This window comes from Phaseolus vulgaris, chromosome 7 (genome assembly GCF_000499845.2).
Source record: "Phaseolus vulgaris cultivar G19833 chromosome 7, P. vulgaris v2.0, whole genome shotgun sequence".
Classification (NCBI taxonomy): domain Eukaryota; kingdom Viridiplantae; phylum Streptophyta; class Magnoliopsida; order Fabales; family Fabaceae; genus Phaseolus; species Phaseolus vulgaris.
The window spans coordinates 30274445-30294107 of record NC_023753.2 but is presented as its reverse complement, the minus strand read 5'-3'; the positions used below and the strand labels follow the sequence as shown (position 1 = coordinate 30294107).

The 19663-nt window shown below is 33.5% G+C and overlaps 2 protein-coding genes across 2 annotated transcripts; both read right to left on the bottom strand.

The window, feature by feature from the left end:
• Nucleotides 1–471: 471 nt before the first annotated feature.
• LOC137829857 (histidine-containing phosphotransfer protein 1-like) lies at nucleotides 472–2171 on the bottom strand. Its single transcript, XM_068636824.1, has 6 exons — nucleotides 1954–2171; nucleotides 1670–1800; nucleotides 1482–1550; nucleotides 1126–1197; nucleotides 920–992; nucleotides 472–827 (listed from the first exon to the last, which is right to left on the bottom strand). The coding sequence occupies exons 1-6, from the start codon at nucleotides 2014–2016 to the stop codon at nucleotides 795–797; spliced, it is 441 nt and encodes a 146-aa protein (XP_068492925.1). The 5' UTR covers nucleotides 2017–2171; the 3' UTR covers nucleotides 472–794.
• Nucleotides 2172–10740: 8569 nt separating this feature from the next.
• On the bottom strand, nucleotides 10741–18102 carry LOC137829864 (autophagy-related protein 18h). Its single transcript, XM_068636830.1, has 9 exons — nucleotides 17494–18102; nucleotides 16272–16715; nucleotides 15523–15963; nucleotides 14969–15214; nucleotides 13912–14706; nucleotides 13655–13830; nucleotides 11765–11895; nucleotides 11240–11554; nucleotides 10741–11046 (listed from the first exon to the last, which is right to left on the bottom strand). Exons 1-9 carry the CDS (start codon nucleotides 17662–17664, stop codon nucleotides 11042–11044), a joined length of 2724 nt encoding a protein of 907 aa, XP_068492931.1. The 5' UTR covers nucleotides 17665–18102; the 3' UTR covers nucleotides 10741–11041.
• Between the last annotated feature and the right edge of the window lie 1561 nt (nucleotides 18103–19663).

Sequence of the window (19663 nt, the reverse complement as noted above, 5' to 3'; positions counted from 1 at the left end):
GGGATTTCCCCGTTCTGCTTCTAAATGGGCATTTTTCATTGCTGACAAATTTGACTGTCCAAAAACATGCTTGCTACATAGATTGTAAAAGCAGGTGCATGGCCAGTGCTAGTGCGCAAATCAAAGTAATTTTGCAATGTTTATTTATTTGTAGGAGATCTCGCAGTGTACTTCACCGACTAGAGACAAGTTAAATTATAATATATAGACAGAATGAAAACATAGTCTTACAAATTTTACGAGGTTAAAGTTAAATAAAAACTTATTTGAAGGATTCACCGTATCAGAACTCATTTGCACCTGAATAAGGATGTGCATTATATGGACCAAGACTAGGCTTATAACGCTGACAAAAGTGATTAAGGTTAAGGTACCCTTAATTTGAAGCATTCAAGTTTGCCACCTTAAGAAAATAATAGCATCTATTGTTTAGCAATTTCAACAAGTATAGTTAATTCAAGAGCAAAATGGTTATTCAATCAAGCCCTATATTATAGATGACATTTCAAAAATCAAGATAATTACTATTCCAACAGCTAAGAGTTCCAGCGTCTATTTTTTCTTTCTTTAAACCATAGAAGCATGTGCTATTCGCGTTGCTTTTGGACTAAATATAGGTCAACTCTTGCTCAAATAGACCATGATCCACTTGACAAAATCATACACAAAGTGAAAAATACAACATAGAAGTGGGTCTGTTTCGTTTGCAGATCAGACATGATTTGTTCTGAGTGTTATTTCCAAATTCCAATTGCAGCAAAACATCTCTGCCTCCTATCACACTACCTACAAAACTATCCACCAGCAGCCAAAATCTGTTGCTCCATCTACAATCACACAAGTCGAAAGATAAAACTATACATTTTAACTCTTCTCGGGATTTTATAGAAAGCACTAGACTAGAATCTCATGCCCTTACCTTGAACAGAGCTTCAAGCCTGCTTTTCACCAAGTAGTACTCTTGTGTCACTTGTTGCAAGTTTTTAAGACACCTGAAACCAAGATTTTATTTCGCATTAGCATATGAAGATTATTCTTTTACCACAGAAAAAAGTATATCAAACCACACACAAACACCCCACATAAGTGAAGTGTATTTTGATATGGAATTGTGAAGAACCTTACCCTTCAACGTTTTGCTCCTCGCAAGAGTTTCGGAAGGAAATGCAGACTCTGTGAACTCTATGTGCTCCAATGCTGCATTTCCAATAACTTCATCAAATTTAAGATACTTTTATAAACACCAAGCAGTGAGGTACGACAAATGGAAGTGTATCATCCAGAATATAGGCTCTAACAAAGATGAGGGCCATGCCACTATGCTACATGTTCTTGGCAAAAATAATTCAACAGGGACTAAGAATGTAGTATTTCTAGTGACAGCAGGTGGATACAATACAACTTCCACCAACTTAAGAAATCAAGGCCAACATTACCAACATAGTTTGTTTTGAGAAAAAGTTCCCTGTGAACAAAATTACCTGGAGCTGCTACCCTTCAACTGGTGAACAAGAGCATCCAACTTTTTAAAATCAGTGCTGGGCTGGCCTCTGTTTGAGACGAATGAATCAACATTATTGAAGTGTGGAGTTGGGAAAGAGGTTCCCAAAGAGACATGATTACTTGGTCTAAAGATGTACAACAAAACAGGAAATTGCAGTGCCCTTACAGTGTTTTTGTGAGCTCATTAAGAAGCCTCTCCGCGTCTTCAAAAAAGAGAGTGACCACTTCAACCACAAAATCTGGGTTACTTTCATCTTGAAGTTGCTGAAGCTGGTTAAATTGTTCATCTAGAAAACCCTTTTTGAAGAAAAACAAAGACAGCACCACAGTGAGAAATAACAAGGAAAAACAGAAAGCAGATAACCCAATAAACATAGCTCATGAACCTTCCTTTTCTAGCTATATTTCCACTGTAATGTTAAGTGGCAATTGCATAGCATAGTTACTTACCTCATGAAATAGGGAAGCAGTGTAATCAACAAGTTGCTTCTGCAGCTGAACTAGACCGTCCATAGTTAGTCTCAAGTTCTAACCACTAACTCAATATTTTAGGTACTCATTTCTTCTGCTGCTGCCAAGTTTTTATATATAGTGTGGTTTTTATTTTATACTTGAGATGAGACAACTATCATTTGTGTTTCATATAATAATGTATATATTTTTAATGTGGTAACAGTTTTCAAAGGCAGTGACTTATAGTGTTCCTGTTCATTGCTTCCCCATGAACCTATCATTTATGGCCACCTTCACCTCAAATAGTTTAAAATAAAAGGATCAATAGATATAATCTAAAACTAACGCCACGTACCATTCATGTTTCTTTCTTTTTCATTTGGTAATTATTGCCTCCCTCTTTTTATTTTTTTAGTACATTGCTAGATATTACCTCCATCTTTATCTCTTCTTGCTGCATTATTTTCTTAAAAGCAATCTTATCATTTTCAATTCCACCCTCAACCCCAGTTGCTGACTTCCCTATATTGGGATCAAAGTCAAGACCCTAAGTTTCTCACTTCACTGTAAATTCTTGCTAAACTAAGCTTAACTTGCTAGTTTTTTAACTACAAAGCAATAAAACGAACCTAACCTAACCTAACTTCCTGATCATTATATACCCAAAGAGATAACATTTAATAAACTACTAAAAATCGACCCAACACAGCACAAAAGTTTTATTTTATGTTCGGCATATCATAAAAAGAAAAAAATTAGCCTGATATATATACAAGAAAAAACAACGTTTTTACTCTATTCAGCTTACATAGCAGCAGAGTGGTGTTATAAAAAGTAATTCTTTGATATAATTTTTCCAAGAAATTGCTAATTATATAATTATTGCGTGTTTTAAACTCTTAACAAGGTTAAATATGTTTTTTGTCCTTCACTTTCATTCAAAATTGATTTTCTTTCCTAGTTTAAACTTTAGACTTCCTAGATATCAGTTATGATATTGAAATAATAATTGAGAAGAACTCATTCTAATAATTTTTCTATTAGTATAGTCTCACATAGCTTAGGAGTCGAGGTCAAGGACAATTTAAATACACATTTCCCCCTTAACTCATCCATGCGCATTTTAAGGACAAAACCGTCACAACACCGACTTTCAAAGCGGACAATACCTTGTAAACTCTTTTCCTTAGTCCTTGACTAGAGGGTTTGTTCTGATATCGCCAATATAATCTCACATTGCTTGGAAATCGAGATAAAAAACAGTTTAAATACATTTTCTTCCTTCCTTAACCATCGAGACATGTCTAAAATTTAGACTACGAATGAAAATCAATTTATAGCACAAAGTAGATGAAAAAACATATTTAACTCTTTTTAAAAATTCAAAGAATCGAATGAAGAGTAGGTGAAGTAAGGGTTTATTTTTTCTTTCTTGGCAACACAAGCTTGCTTCAGAGCTCGCTGTCATGAAGAGAGTGGAAGAGAAAGTTTGCAGAGGGCATCCAAAGATATTTTTGATGAACTTTATCTTTTCCAAATGAAAAATGAAATGGTGTAGGTAACATATATATAATTAAAAATTGAACTTACGTGTTAATTTGAGATGAATTTGGTGTGATATAGGATTAGACTATAGTAGTTATTTCATAGCATATCTATTGTTATCCCTTCTAAGATTGTGAAGTATGGTAATAAGTGTGTGTAAACTTTTCCATTATGATATATCTAAAGTTGCTGATGCTGCTGCTCTCGCATTTGTTGTACTTTCTCTTGCTGTCGATGTTTCATTGGTGATGCTTCTCATGAACAACTGCTATTAATTATTTCCAAAAGCGACAATTTACCATAGAATATGGCATCTATGACCCACACTTCTCATTTTTCTATTTGTTATCAAGTATCAAAATGTTGCTCTCTTTAGTTTTTTAGTCATGACAGCTATATACAATTACAGTTTTTCATTTTTTCTTATATTTTACGTAAGGACCCACATACAAAAAAGTATCCTTTTATTTTATTTTTATGGAAGAGGTTTAAAAGTTGAATAGATTTTATTCAAAGAGATGAGATTTGATCAGTTTGAGTGAAACAGTTTTAATAAAAGATATATTTTGACTTGGATTATTTTGTTTGGGGGAATAATCATAGATATGACTCAAAGAGGTGATGATTTCATCTCCATCTATGGTATATGACAGTGCAAAAATTTTAAAGTGATATTTGCGAAAATTCTAACGCTTAATTCACCCAATGAAAAAAAAGAAAGAGAATAGTGAAGAATAATATTCATGTAGCACCCCCATAGACTATATGCTTAAATAAATATGTGTTTTGTTTGAAAAAGTTAATTAATAACTTGATTTACATAATAACAGCTTACCATCACATATCACATGATAATATGTTTGTCTTATTTGTACGAGTTAATTTCAACCAGAACATTTAACTCATTTATTTCCTTTAAAATATGATACTATATTAAATATTTATTAAAATAACATATTGTGTTAAATAATTATTTAAATAGTACCATTTAGTGTAATAATTCAGAATTCGATTTTATTCTTAACTTGATAAGAGTAAATGTACATTTGATCTTGTATATACTTATTGTTTGTGAAAGTTGAATGTATAAAACAATTTCAAACTTGTAAAAATATGAGAAAGTTAACGAGTGTATTAAGGAAAAGAAATTGACACATTACGTTCACTGAATAAGTTATGTGGTGGGTCGTGTATGTATGTAACCAAACACACAGTGAATAGGGTACCCCAATCACCTTTTTCTATTTTTGGTGTAAAGAGTATACCAATAGATACACATAAACTAATAAGATACAAACATTAGTTTATGATAATGTTTGGTCGAGGAAGGAATGGAAGGTGAAATAAAGAAATAGATTTAATTTGGTAAGTATGGTAGGAACGAAATATGAAAGATGAAATCCAAAAATAGGTGAGTCCCATCAATATTTTCTCACACTATTTTTTTTTTATATATATATATATATATGAGTTTTTTTAGCAAGTGAATACATCTCTCTTGACGAACACGAGAAATAATTGAATATGAAAGTGAAATGATTTTAGCATGGTCAAAATAAATGTATTTTTATTTTAAATGTAAAAAATAGATAAAAATTTACAAATTTTAGAAAGGAGTGACAAATTGGATCAGATCTTAGTATAGTCATTGACAATTATTTAAGTGAGACGAATTAACTTTTTCAACTCAATTAACATAATTCACCAACCCGTCGGAATACTAGTAGGATAGATCGGACAAGCCTATTCCTACCTTTTTTAATTTTTAGTACTTTTAAATATAAATGTCATGCTTTGTAAATAAAATTGGTGATTATCAATATTACATAAAAAAAAACTTTATTTACATTAATTTTTTATTCATCATTTTATTAATAAATAAAATATTATTAATATTTACTTTATTTTATTCAACATTCTTTGAAAACTTAAAGAATCTAAAATGATATATTTATTTAGCAAGCCCTCCACTCAACGTTGTCTAATAACAATCTTGCACCATTTTGAAGGGCTATGGTCATTCAAAAAATGGTTGATTTGCATGGGATCCTTAATTGACGAGTTATTCATCAATATTAATAACCACAACTGGTTAACTTTCATTTTATTTTATAAAAATCAATCTTCGATATTGCCAATCCTTTTGTGGTGGGCCTTGGAGATGACACAATAACATAATTTTCTTACTAGATCAGTTAAACATATTGAAATTGTATTCAACAAACCATCTCAATATTGCACTGTTTAGGCTCTCGAAGGCTTATCCATGAACATGATCACAAGTCAAACTTGCAAATAATATTTAAACATATTTGATCAGCCATGCGTTAAATTTCGAGGAAAAAATAGTTTAAATTTAAGAAGATGATGAAAAGACATGTAAGATGCAGATGAAGTAAAGATAAAAGATAGTTCTTATTGAGAAAAAAAAAATGGAAAACAATGGAAGAACGACAGCTAAGTCCAAGGATAAAAACAATGTTTGAACACAAGTTTGAATGTATGGCGTGGTCCTAAAAGATAAGGAGGGTAGTGACCCATGAAACAGAAATCTGTGCAGTGATGAGTGTTGCAGTGAGTAGTAGGAAGAACAGAAAGGTTGAGGAGCAAATGGGGGGCCACAAAACAAAGCAATCAGAAGGCAGCATGCAGCTTCTTCACAATGAAATAGTGGAACGTGGGTTTGGTTTCACATCACAAACTGTGTATATGTTATAGTGAATAATTGGAGCTACGAAACTGATATGTGAAGGGACCACCCTCACCATCTCTCAGTTTTCGTATGCAGTATTATTTGCTACATAAATGCACTTAATGCACCTTTTCTTCCCACCACTGCAAGCCCCAAAGAGTACAAATATTTAGGAGTTTTAGGTATCCATTAAATAAATGCTTAAAAAGTATAATTGTAATATACTAAACCAGCATAAACTTCATCTTTTATACTGATTTTATAGGATTGGTTGAGTTAAGTTTAAAGTTTTTTTTTTCCTAGAACATGGCATGAGTTATTGGTATTGACAGTGTTTTACCTTTTTTTACTTTTGAGGTTTTGGTTTTGAAGCAAATGCAAGATGTTTTGGTTGATCTTAGAATAGAGTTTGAATAATTTTGTTGACAAACCATTTGATGTAGAAATATATGTGTGGCTGGGATGCTGGATTCTTCACTTCTTCGGTCTCTCGAAGGCTTATCCATTCATATTCATACCAACACCTCACACGTTGCTACACCAATTAGCCATGCATTGCATCAAGTTGTTACCAATCTTTATAGAAAATTATAATGGTGTTTATCAAAATGAAAAACAGTAATAAACACAAAAGTTACATTTTTTTAGTCATTTCGTGAAAACAGAAACGTATTATTGAACAGTATTTTCTTAGAAAATGTTATGGTTCTAGAGTGAGATTCTTCGAGAGAAAATGTTATGGTTTGCAAGAGAAAGGTATATGGTAGGTGGTGCGTTTGAAAATAAAATTGGAGGGGTTTATTGCACATTATTTAAGGGTTCTAGTGAGTTAAGTTTGGTGAATCATGGATGACTCTCTTTAGCAAGGCAAAAAGGTTAGGATACAAGTTATAATTCAAAGTCCGGTGGAATTACAAAATGGACACTTGCGGAAGCAATAAGAAAATAATAGAAAATAGAACAAATAAAATAATGACATCGAGAATTTTTAATGTGAAAAAATTTCCTCAACTTAGAAATATAAACCCACGGGACTTAGTCTAAAAAATGTTTCTACTATTAAAGTAGGATTACAATATTTGTTTATCTCACTATGTGAGGATAATACTCAATCTCACCCAGATGAAATTCAACATCTCTCTAACCTTTCACTAAGATTTCTAATAGATATCAACTTTCTCTTTTACTCTCTATGTTGCTCTTCTTACTTGCTTGTTTTTCTCTTTCTCACAAGTTCACTCCTTTATACAGAGAATGAGAGGAAGACTTATCACATAAAGAGATAATGGATAATTAAAGCTCATCACATTTTTAAGAGAGAGTTATAATTCAAAGACTTTTGGAATAACCATCATTGAATATATTCAATGGATCAATTATCAAGATTCATTGGTCATGATCCCCATTAGAATAAGGAGGGATTCATGACAATTTCTTGGAACAATTTCAAATAAATGAGGGTGAGGTGTTTGGTAGAGAGGTTCTTTCTATATTTTAGTGATTCAGGGCAAACTTTAGGTGGTGGTTAGAAAAAAATAAATAGAAGCTTACTATAAGAAAATTGTATGTAAGAAGATAGTAAGAAGAAAGAAAAAGTTTTTATTTGTATATTTACTTCACTTCATTTATAGGAAGTATATACCAGTGTATGGAGACTTTCTCTCTCCAAATTACAATCTAATTAGGTAGATCCACCAATCATAAGATTCTATCATTATTAAATTAATTGTATATAATTGGATACAATATCAATATCAATATCGTATAATATTACATACAATAATGATGTATAATTTGATAATTATTATTTCTTAATACTTATTAAGAACACATGATACAAGAAATATAATTAAAAAATAAGAAATGATAGAACAAGATATCAAAGGTAGATGAAAAAGAGATAACAAATACCTTATCAAATGTAGACAATCTTAAATTTGATTATGTCACTTATTGGATCTCTTTACACACTTCTTCAATACTTTAAGAAAGGAGAGATCCAACACTCATGAGAGTTCCACTAAGAAAATAACACTTTTACATATAACAAAAAATACAAAAAGGTTCTTGATACACTCAATTTGATTATTAAGGGTGGATTTTACAAGTTCAAGCGACCTCTTATTCATAAGGTTTTGGTCATATTTACAAATGTGGCACTCACTTAAAATGTTATTTTTCTTATTAGAAAATAATAAATTAATTCAAAGGAGATATTTAGAAATGTCCCAATCCATATACAAATGACTCCAACCTCTCCATCTCTCTATCTATCTAATACTCACATAATCTCTATACACACCCAAAACATAAAAAAAAAAAAAAACACATTGCTCCCTACACAATAATTCAGCTTTCCAAAAACTTCGCAATAATGCAATGTGCAGCACCTAAAAACAGAAATAGTTATTGAACGCAATGCTCCTTGACCCTTGTATCATCAACACCAATGCTCCCTGATTGCTGCATAATTATGCAGCAACTACATAAGCACCTTTCACGCTTGTTTCTGCATCTTCTACATTAAATCAACCTTATTCCTGCTGCCAAATATGCTGTCATGAATCCCCTTCCAACGAGCAGCACCTAAAAATAAGAATAGTAATTTAACGCCAATGCTCCTTTACCCTTGTTGACCCTTGTAACATCAACTGCAATGCTCCCTGATTGCTGCATAATTATGCAGAACTATGCAGCTTCTACATAGGCACCTTACACACTTGGTTCTGCATCGTCTACCAAATATACCTCCTTATTTTTATTTTATCATAAAATAAGTTATTCTGTAAATTACTAGTCTATATAGTCTCTTTTTAAGCTATTTGTTTCATTTCTTCTAATTGTTTTACGTTATTATTTACTTTGTCTTGTCTTCTTGAGATATCTCGTTGAAGTTCTTCTTTAACTGAAAACTTTTTTTTTAATTCTACATCAAAACCCTATTTCATTCTTCAATTATTCTTCCTATCCTCCAAAGAACCAAATTTTCTTCTCAGTTTACCATGTCACCATTTTTGTAAGCTAACTACTAGGAGGGTGTGAAACTTTGCCATGAAGTGTCTGGCTGTAGTCCTTAGTTAGACTCAGGAGGATATATCAAATCTGAGAAAGATTTGTATCTATAACTTAACCAAGAATGGCAAGAACTAAAAGTAAAATAAAAAAAATAGAATGGACAAGATGAGAAAAATGGAAGAACACGTAACCTTTGAATGGCCACAGGATAAGTATGAGATTTCTCTCACTTGAAAAATCCCTTTAATATAAGAATATTTGCTAAAAGTACCAAACGTTTAGTACACTTGAAAGAAAAACTAATAGATTTATAATTTTCATTTACTTTAAAGTGTGTAAAGTAGTATATAAGATATGACCCTTTATTTATAGGTGAAAAAATAATTCAAGAAACATCTAAGGAAAACAAAATAAAATCAAAGTAACGTGTTCTTTCTCTTAACATAACGGCTTCATGTTAAGGATGAACAATATTCTAACTTTCTCATTAACAAAGTGATTAGATTCGTAAACTTAAATAACCACTTAATATATAATACAATTAACTCTTTTTATATTTTTTTAATTTATGTCATCTCCTTGTTCTTACTTTATTTATAATAAGTGTGTGAAATATTTAAATATTAAATGAAGATAAAGATACTGTTAAAAAATAATAACTAATATTTTTAAAGAACAACAAAGATAACATTTTTAAAATAGTAATTAAATAGCGTCTATAATTTTTTATAAATAAAATACTTTTTGATGAAAATTACACGTGATAAAGAAAAGACCAAATATTATATCATGTACATCACCACTGTGTTTGCGTGTTGATTCAAAATTTCGATATCTATTAAAAAAATTCATGCACTAATCAAGGGTTTATTTTTTTATTGGGTTAATTACTATCCTTGATTACATTGCTTCCCCAGCAAAAATAATATTAATGACATTCTTTTATGAATTATACTCTTGATCTTTTTATCTAACATTTATTATATATACACTCATCGTTATGTAAAAAATAAGTTCTATAATTAATTAAAATTCAACGCATTTATGAAATTTTAGAACATTTCTCGCGTATTCAGTGCATTTAAGAATTATTTTGGGTTATAACCACTCTTCTGGTTAAGAAATAACACTACTTTTGTCCTAAACTTATGTTTTCCTCTGAAAATTATTCGTAACAATTCTAGCAACTGTTTATCGAACTTGGGGAAATTATTGATAAGGATACTTTTGTGAAAAAATAACTGATCCAGAAGATAATTAAGATTGTGTTAATTATAAAAAGATCCAACAAAACTTCTATTGGGCTTATACGAATAATAGGATACGAAAAGTAGTTCTAATATACTTATATGTCTGGTCTCATGTTCTATTAAGGAGAGAAGAATATAAACAGGATATTGAGGTATGTTGAAGTTGATACTCTTCAAGATCAAGAAACTATTTTGCAATGGACAAAATGAATCTCTTAAATTAAGCAAAGACTGACGAGAAATATAAATAACCCAGCATGAATGAAACATAAGAGAGCAGGGTAAAGCAATGAACTGTGAATAAAAAAAAATATAATACACACGTACAGAACCCACCCTGAACCCACACAAATAATTTGTAGTTTTGAATTTCAATATACATCATTTACATGAAATTAGAAGGTGAGAAGAATAATTGAACTGGGAAGGAATATTGAAAGGGAAGAACAACAAATTCCTTGAATTAATGGTCAGTAGCATTTAGCTTGTTGCAAGGAAATCACCTGCATTGGTCAATTAATTTCTCCTTTACAGTACCAATTTACAGCAGTTCAGAGGGAGGCAAACATAAAATTAGTAATCGTCAACCTGCAACACAAGCATTCTGTAGTTTTAAGAAAAATAAAAACCAAACCGACAAGAAGAATGAAAACATTTTCAATATCTTGTGTTCTTTTTATGCACATCATCAAGTGCCACACACACTACGTGCACAAACAGAGCAACTATGGATAAGCTGAATATCATTGAAATAAAAAAGGAACCTGCTTCAGATTCATACCTTCTTCAGAGAAGTCAAATACATCACCAAGCATGTCATCAATATCACCATCTTCATCAGATTTTTCCCTGCCACATGGACTGCTACAATCCACTTCAGTTATAACTTCTGTTGATTCATGACAGTCAACTGATGCTTTACAATAACCTTCTTGAAAAAATTGCTCAAAGTCTGGTGAGTCACGTATTGACTCCTCACAAATAACATTCATATTCAAATCACAGCCACTAGAACTTGAATTGAAACTGTCACTGGCTTTATCATGATTTGATGATTTAACTTTTGCAGTTATAGCATCCGCAAAACCTGAGGCACCTGTTGAAACATAATTTGTGTCAACAGTTGACTTTTGTGGCTTAAAAGAGGTAGAGAGATGATGCCAACACAACCACCTCTCTGTTCTTGAAATTAATCTTACTAATAGACAAGTTATTAGAAGAAAAAAATCTTGAGAAGTCTGAGATAATTACATAGTTCACTAAAAAATATAACCCGGAAGATTTCACATTGTATTGCTTATCTTACCAACGAATGTCTTTTCAGCTAGACCAGGTACCGTCAATTTTGAATTGAAAATTACAGCTTCTTCTGACAACTTCTCCTCGGCTCCATGTGAATCAGACGAAGAGCTAGAGCATCGTCCCATAACAATACCTCTGACAAAAATTGTGGAATTAGTTAGCATATGCATGGACGGTTGTGCAGATGTTTTCAAATTTCAGACAAAAAGTACAACAAAGATGAAAAAACCCTCCAAAATTAAATTCAAAACAAATGACAAGTAAACATCGGTCCCCAAAACATCACACTCAATATCATTGGCCAGTAAACAGAGAACCAAGTAAAAGTTAAAGTTTAAACCCCCACAATAAAACCATCCCTATATAGACTCCATATATAAACAATTTAAAAACAAAAGGGAAATAAATAGGAAAAATAACATAAATAGCAGCATGACACAAATGGGATGTTTCAAAGTCCCATTACTTCCTAATTATATTTTTAAATTTAAAGCATCTCCACGTAGAACTTTAAAATAAAAATTAAGCAAAGTGATAGGTACCCATTAGTTTTGTTAGTTGGTTAAATAAATAAAGTATGCAGCCAGAAAATAAGAGGGGAGGGAAGAGAGATCATCTTGTCATTTGTAAGAGGGTTAGGAGATGCAGACAACGGAGGTTCTGTAAGTCAGACAGTTTTCTTTATTTAATTCTGATTAAGTTTATTAATTAGTATGCGAGTTCTGATCTTTGACTTTTGTAGGAATTGTTCATGAAAATGATGCCAATATTTGATAGGAGGGAAGGTTATAGGTGGTGCTGAAACTAGATCTGTAGCTTAGAACCATTGGAGTAAGCAGGGAGGAGAAAATATTGTGGCATGCTGCATTTGCATTGAGAGGATAAGCTCTACAATGACGGTGTTCTTGAACCAAGAAAATAATCAAGAACAACAACAGAAGAACTGAAGAAAGAAAAAGAGGCGAGGGTGAAGTGAGGAAATTCCGGGGAACACACTACCATTGGAAGAAGCATTTCAGTCATGGTAAAGAGTAAGTTATGCACGCTGATCAGTAAAGAGTAAGTTACAATATAAGAACCACCGCAGAATTTATTAGAGGTAAATGATCCTTTGAATTGCAAGCACAAGAAGTATAAAAAAGAACGGCATGTGAAACAGAGGGTGGAGAGCCAGATTGGAATTACAGAATCCGGGTCAATCTTTTGACCTATGAGCCAAGTCCAAATCACTAAAAAAGAGTGGGTTTTAAAGAAAAGTATTGCATTTGACTCTTTGGCTAGCAATGAGCCAAGTCCAGCTGGTACATGGACAAAAGCATGCGGTTGCATAGACCTATAACCCGTGTCCACACTTTTGGGTGCCATTACAAACAGGGACCTTATCATCCAATCTATCAGAACCTTCATCACCTTCTGACTTTGCTGTTAATGATGTAAAAAGAGGATTTTGGTTATGTATAACGCAATGAAGCCCTGGTGGAGTTTTAATTTTTGCTACTACATTTTGTTCACATTTAGACAAGGTGAAACTTTAGAGGAGTACTGATTAAGGGTGGTAAGCCGGATGGATTGGATCAATTTTATTTTGGATTATATAAGAATCAGATAAAAAAATTCATTAATTTATTTTAGTCCATCAAAAATCTTTATTTATTTATTAAAAATCCAATCCAATCCAGAGCAGCAGAGAACAAAGCCGGGCGTTAATTGTAACTTAAAAATTAATCTTTGACAACTCAGAAAGAGGAGACTCAAATATATTCATAGTGCAGAAAATCTGAGAGCCTGATATTTAAATTGAATGCATCTAGAGTGGAACTTTTCTAAATGGATAGTTTCCGTAAGACATAATATCGAGTGGACCAACTGCGATAAGGCAGAAAAGTAATTTTACCTGTCACCCCAGGTAGACTGAATTCTGTGGAAATGGTCGAAGATGGGCAACAGATCTTTCTGTTTTATTTCAATCTCATTAGCGGGAATATTCTCTATTTCAATTTCTCCTCTTGTACTAAGTTCATATGAATCTGGCACTCCAGCTTCCAAAGGACTCATCACAAAGAGAGACACCTAAAAAATTGAGCAAGAAATAGTTTGTATGAAAGAATAAAGAATGTTGTACAATGTTCAGCACAGAAATCAAATGATTACCTGGGACTCCTGCCAAATTGGTATCCGTCCAGAGCTTATATGTACCTCTGCATTTGAGAAATGACATTGTTTATTAAGTTTTATAGAATTATTGCTCCCGATGCTATTAACTTCATAATCTGAATTATCCAAAATCATTTCTGCAGCTTCCAGTCCACCAACAGTATTCCCCGGTACACAAACCTCTTTTTCTGGCCAATCATATCTCCTACAGACATCCCACCACTGAACAGGTTCAACCTTCACACGCAAATCTTCCTCTTGTATCTGTGCTAATGGAACTGGGGCTGTTCTTAAAGTAGTTTCACTTGACTCTGCCGCCAATGGCGATAATAATTTATATTGAATTAAATGACCAGAAGGGGTATAAACTAGTAAGTGCTCCATAGCATGAATTTTTGAGTATGCATTCTGTGAAACGTGAGGAATGGAACTGTGAAAGACAGCAGAAACAGCACCAGATGGAATTGGAACTTTCCCTGCTGCAGAAGATGCCGCATTACTAACTGTATTGAGCCATCCGGCATTACTATTCTTTATTCTGCTAACCACCGAAAGAACAACCGGAGGTGGGGGTGTCATGCTCAACTGCTGGTGATTTACGGTGAAATGTGGAGTGAACCACCATGGTAGAGGAAAAATTGGTAAAAGAGCAGGCCCATCTGTGTCTTGATCGTTCATCTTAAGAACTGTCTCACCACCAAAAGGAGCAAGAACAAAAATATGACAAGTTCCCTTGGAGGAAATGATGGCAACCCAATGACTGTAATGGCTAAAACAAATATCTTGTATTACCTGTACAATATGCACAATTAAGTAAAGCCCTTCCCAAGCAAATACACATAAGAATTTAATTTTGATATCCTGTTATTTACACTGTCATCCAAACATATACTTCCAAATTAGTAATGAACTTCGTACCTCAAAAATGTAACTCTTTCAATAATGTGTCAACACATCATTAGATGATAGTATAAAAAGCTTCATACTAACAGTTTATCAAATTTGGGCTCTAAACATAAAAGGCGTTAAAGAAACAGTGAGAATAGAAGCATACCGCAGATGTCATGCCACGGTGGAGCTTGTAAAGGTGCACATGTGAACAGCTCCAATCACTGCTTTGAGAACCCGATCCATTCCTTGAGCAGGATGGCATAATTCGAAATATATTAATGTTGTTGCCATGAATTGAGGCTGTAACTAAAAGTGTCCCACTTGGGTCAAAACATAAAGCAGATATTGGACTAGTATGAGCCCTAAATTGTGCCACAACAGCTCTAGAAACAAAGTCCTTGACAACAACCTGCAATGGATGAGAAATACTAATCAAAAAGCATATAGAATGATTACTTTCCTGTTTCAACTGACATAAAACAATGATTAAAAGAAGATCAAGGAAAGAGAAAAGACTACAGCAAAATACTCAGGGCTATTAACTACCTTATAAAATTCTTCTTCTATGGCTAAGCTGAACCAATAGATGATCTCATGCAAATTGTAATACAGATGCCAATATTACTTTAAGAAAGAAAATATCTAGTCAGGGTCCAGCACATTGCAAAATAAAATCATACTATAACGTGTTAAGTTGTCACCAAATATAATACTCACCATTCCAGCTGTATCAGTTTCTGTAGAATTTGATGCAAATCGACTAACTTTCCAACTTGAGTTTGATGATACAGGAGAGCTAGATCCATCAGGTATTAGATCTTGATAGTATTTAGACAATGTTTTGTATCCCATATCACTAAGATTGATCAGCCCTGCAGCCAAATGCTTGCTAGATTCCATGGCATATCGAGCTACCAAGTTTCCACTGCTGGGTGATGTTGATGGGCTGCCTGCGGGAGGAGTAAGACTCTGAGGACTCAAGCGACCAGTGTTTGACAACAATGGGCTGTTTGAAGCATAAGCTAACCAACGGGGCCCTACAGCCATAGGACCGTAGCCAACATTAACCCCAATCATTCCTTGTCCTCCCAACTGAGGTACGGGGTAAGTAAGAACACTGAATTTATTCTCAAGAGTAAGAGCATCAAAACAATATATCTGCGAGGAAAGTATAAATGAAGAAAACAAAATTAGACAGATTTTACCAATGGCAATAGCAAGCTAGGTTGCTGTACTACAATGAAATTATAAATAGTATACATAATTGATCCATTACATGACAGGATAATCTATCATTAACCTGCAAAGTTGCAATATGTCCAAGGAAATTGATAAGACCTGCCCATAATCTCCCAAAACAATCATATGCTAAACTTCCTCAACAAAGTAACATGTATTTTTTTTCACAACTAACAATGTAAGTGCTACAAACAAATTGAAGAAGTACTCAAGTCAAAACAACTTACTTGTGTAGCTAGACCAACAGCCACTATTCGAGGACTGCATCTAACCATGTATACAGTTGAACGAAATCTCAGAGCATGAACATAGGTATGGGACCTTAATGAGTAAAACCGAACTGCTGTAGCTGAGCTAACAATATTTTCTGCTTGAGCTTCATTATGGCCATCTCTTACATTTAGCATTTTACCGGGGATCTTTGATTTGTCACATGCAACAACCAACAGTAAAGGGTGTGATGCTCCAAATCCTTCACAACCTTCTGATTTTGTAGGGACAGGCTGCATCTGTAAAAAAGAAACTGGATCATCACGTCTCGAGACAAGTTCCCTGACACTAGAGGCATCTTCCACGTCAAGAACTTGAAAGCCATTGGAATAACCAAGCAAGAGGACATGCTTGAAAGAAGACGGACTTAGTTCTAGCCTGTCAAAGCAAGCCCAAAGCACCTGTTTCACAAATAAAGAGGTAAATATTTCTGACTCCATTCATAAGTAATAAGGTTACAGCTGGAGAGCAATCGTGAAGTTCGCCACAGGGTAGTATTGATCAAACTACAATTCCAACACTACAATTGGGATCCGTAAATTACTCGGTAGTGCCAGACCACAGTGAGTGCTTCGAATAACCAACACATATAATGCCTATTCTATATCCTACGTTAACCCTATCCGCAATTACAAGGCCCGTTGAAAGTTGTTTAACTACTCCATTATCATCAAACAAACCAGTCTCAAATTAATCATGTTCTGCAATAATGAAAAAAATAAAACAAACAAAATAACATCTCTTCAATTTTTTGGAGTTAGAGAAATTGCTATTGTTAACCAGAATATTCAATGCCTCTTCATACGAAACCAAAGGACAGAAATAAACAAAAACTATCGGAATGGAATTGCATAGACATAGCCATATGGATTAAGCTCTTAGCTTCGGTCAATAATCCAGAATAAATCCAATTCCAATGTTAGAGACAAAACACATGAAATAGCGACAAACAGTTGAATCGCGAGATTGAAGACAGTGTCTAAACAAAAAAAAAATTATCTCCAGAAAGACATCCCAGCATAAGCAAATTTTTGCCGCACTAAATTTTCCTCAATGAACAAAGCTCAAAACTCACGCATGTTTGACTTGTCAGTTTTCAACAGCATTCACAAATCGCAATTTCAGGAGGCAACATCAACTGACAAGTTTCGAAGAGTAGCACTCACGCAAAAATGCTACCTGGTCTTTGCGGTCGTGTCCTTCGCCAGATATGGAGGCGGCGACGGAGGCCCCGGCGGAACGGACGCCGGAGGAGGCTGTCTTAATGCAAGACGATATGAACTTGAAGGAAGAAGGAACGAATCCATTGCTGCTCTTGCTGCCACCGTTGTCCTTGGTCTGATTCTTCATAATAAGGAATTAAACGATTTTCCACGGGCCACCGGTGAGTGACCGGGAATTCCGTCGACGAGAGTCGCGGAACGCAGGCGATCGAATATAGCATAAATTGAGAGGCGTCAGGATTCGCCGTGCGCGGCGGCGGAGGACTCCGGCGTTACGTGTTAGTTGGTGGTTGATGAAATTTGACCTTAACGAAGACGGTTCCTCTTCTCTCTCTTTCTTCCGTTTAGACTTTAGACTCAGCGCTACTCTGCTTCTGCTTGGTGCTAATCTCAACTCTTATTTCACTATTGCCACTTCGCTCCCATGACATTTTCCAAAATCCCCGTTACGTCCCTTTCTTCTGCTTTCAAACTTCAACTTCGCTCCAAATTACCATCCACCCCTTCATCTCTTCCTCTTCTTTTTCAACTCATAATCACACTTATAAAATAATAATAATAATATTAATATTATTATTATTATTTATATTGCAAAGCAAAATCAAAGGGGTTTGGTGAATGGAAAGGACGGTTTGGTTGGTAATTGAATGCTTGGAAGCAAATTATTGGTGGATGAGTGTGAGGGGCAAATTGGACATTACAATGCCGAGGTGTGTATCGTGCGTGTGGTATTTTGATGGTATAAGATTGGGGCGTTATCGAGTTACGAGCAAGTTTAGGGGAGAATTCTGATACGCAAGTTTGTAGGGATACCTTCCGGAATTAAAAAAGAATTATATAATATTCTTATGAAAACAAATTGTATTTATTTATTTATTTGTCATATCGATTACTGTATCACATGTTTTTCTCTCTGCAGATTTTTTTCTAGTTTTTTATAAATTGATTATGAAGTATAATTTGTCGTAAAAAATAGAGTCCACACGGCATGTTGATTACCAAACGGACAAGGCGTGGGAATATCTTAAACTAGATGCGAACCTAATTAAAATAAATTTTATTGCTCTTCCAACATCAACTTGTTTACCAAGAAAGTGACAATAATAATTGAGTCGTAATTGTAGGTATAGTTAGAGTGGATGTAAATCCACCTCGGGAATCATTTTTTTTTTCAAACCAGATTATTTAGGGTTATGTATAGAATTGGCAATAGGGGGGGTACCCTAAGCCCACGCAAATCCCCAAATTCCTGCCTTATCTTTTCACCATCCTTCATGTCCATTATTTATGCCCCATTTCAATGTAAAACATTTTTGTAATCTATGATCTATAAGCTTACTTCATTAAACTAATTATACCATACACTTTTTTTTTAAAACTAAAATAGTTTTTTTATTTATTTATTTATACAAATTTATGCGTATATTACAATTTTTTTACGAACATCTCCTTCATTTAAAATGTGCATTTTCTTTGAAAATAAATACCAAAGAGGTCCTACGTTTATGGGTATTTTGCAAAGAAAATTATTAGGCGCGTGATTTTGTTATTGTTAATTAAAATTATTAATAATAAAATTTAATGTTTCTTAATCTGCCAAGATGTTACATTACTTACCACTCATCAATACAAACACATGCTTTCTGTAGCCTTTTCGACTTCTACTGTATCTATCTATCCATTTCTTTCTATCTATCTATCTATCTATATATATATATATATATATATATATAACCATTAATAAAGAGAGATTTAAACAAAATTTATAACCATTAATACAAAATTGAAAGTTAAAATAGTCGTGGCATCTATCAATTATTATGTCAAAATAAATAAAAAATAGTGAAAAATAATTAGATATATAAATATTATAATGAAAAATATAGAAGATTATAACATGAATTGACAAACACAGAAGAACCAAGTGATACTAAGAAATTTATGATTCATGGATCGATAACTATCAATTTATGGACAACAAGTGCAGATTTAAAACTAATTGTTTGCAACTTTAAAACTGACCCTCCCCTTAAAAGTTTAAATTTGGTGTCAACCTTAGTTTTCGCCTACCCAGTACTCTATCCACCGAGCCATGTGCTCCCTCTCTATCAACTTTGTATTTATAC

Bases quoted from the DNA above. Each gene is read 5' to 3' on its own strand.
- LOC137829857 (XM_068636824.1), bottom strand. From the start codon at position 2,016: ATGGACGGTCTAGTTCAGCTGCAGAAGCAACTTGTTGATTACACTGCT. The intron at 1,801-1,953 runs GTAAGTAACTAT...TTCTTCAAAAAG, and splicing joins CTGCTTCCCTATTTCATGAG to GGTTTTCTAGATGAACAATT. The intron at 828-919 runs GTAAGGGCATGA...GTGTGATTGTAG, and splicing joins GGCTTGAAGCTCTGTTCAAG to ATGGAGCAACAGATTTTGGC.
- LOC137829864 (XM_068636830.1), bottom strand. From the start codon at position 17,664: ATGAAGAATCAGACCAAGGACAACGGTGGCAGCAAGAGCAGCAATGGA. The intron at 15,964-16,271 runs GTAAGTTGTTTT...CTTTCCTCGCAG, and splicing joins CTGTTGGTCTAGCTACACAA to ATATATTGTTTTGATGCTCT. The intron at 14,707-14,968 runs GTATGCTTCTAT...CATATTGTACAG, and splicing joins ACCGTGGCATGACATCTGCG to GTAATACAAGATATTTGTTT.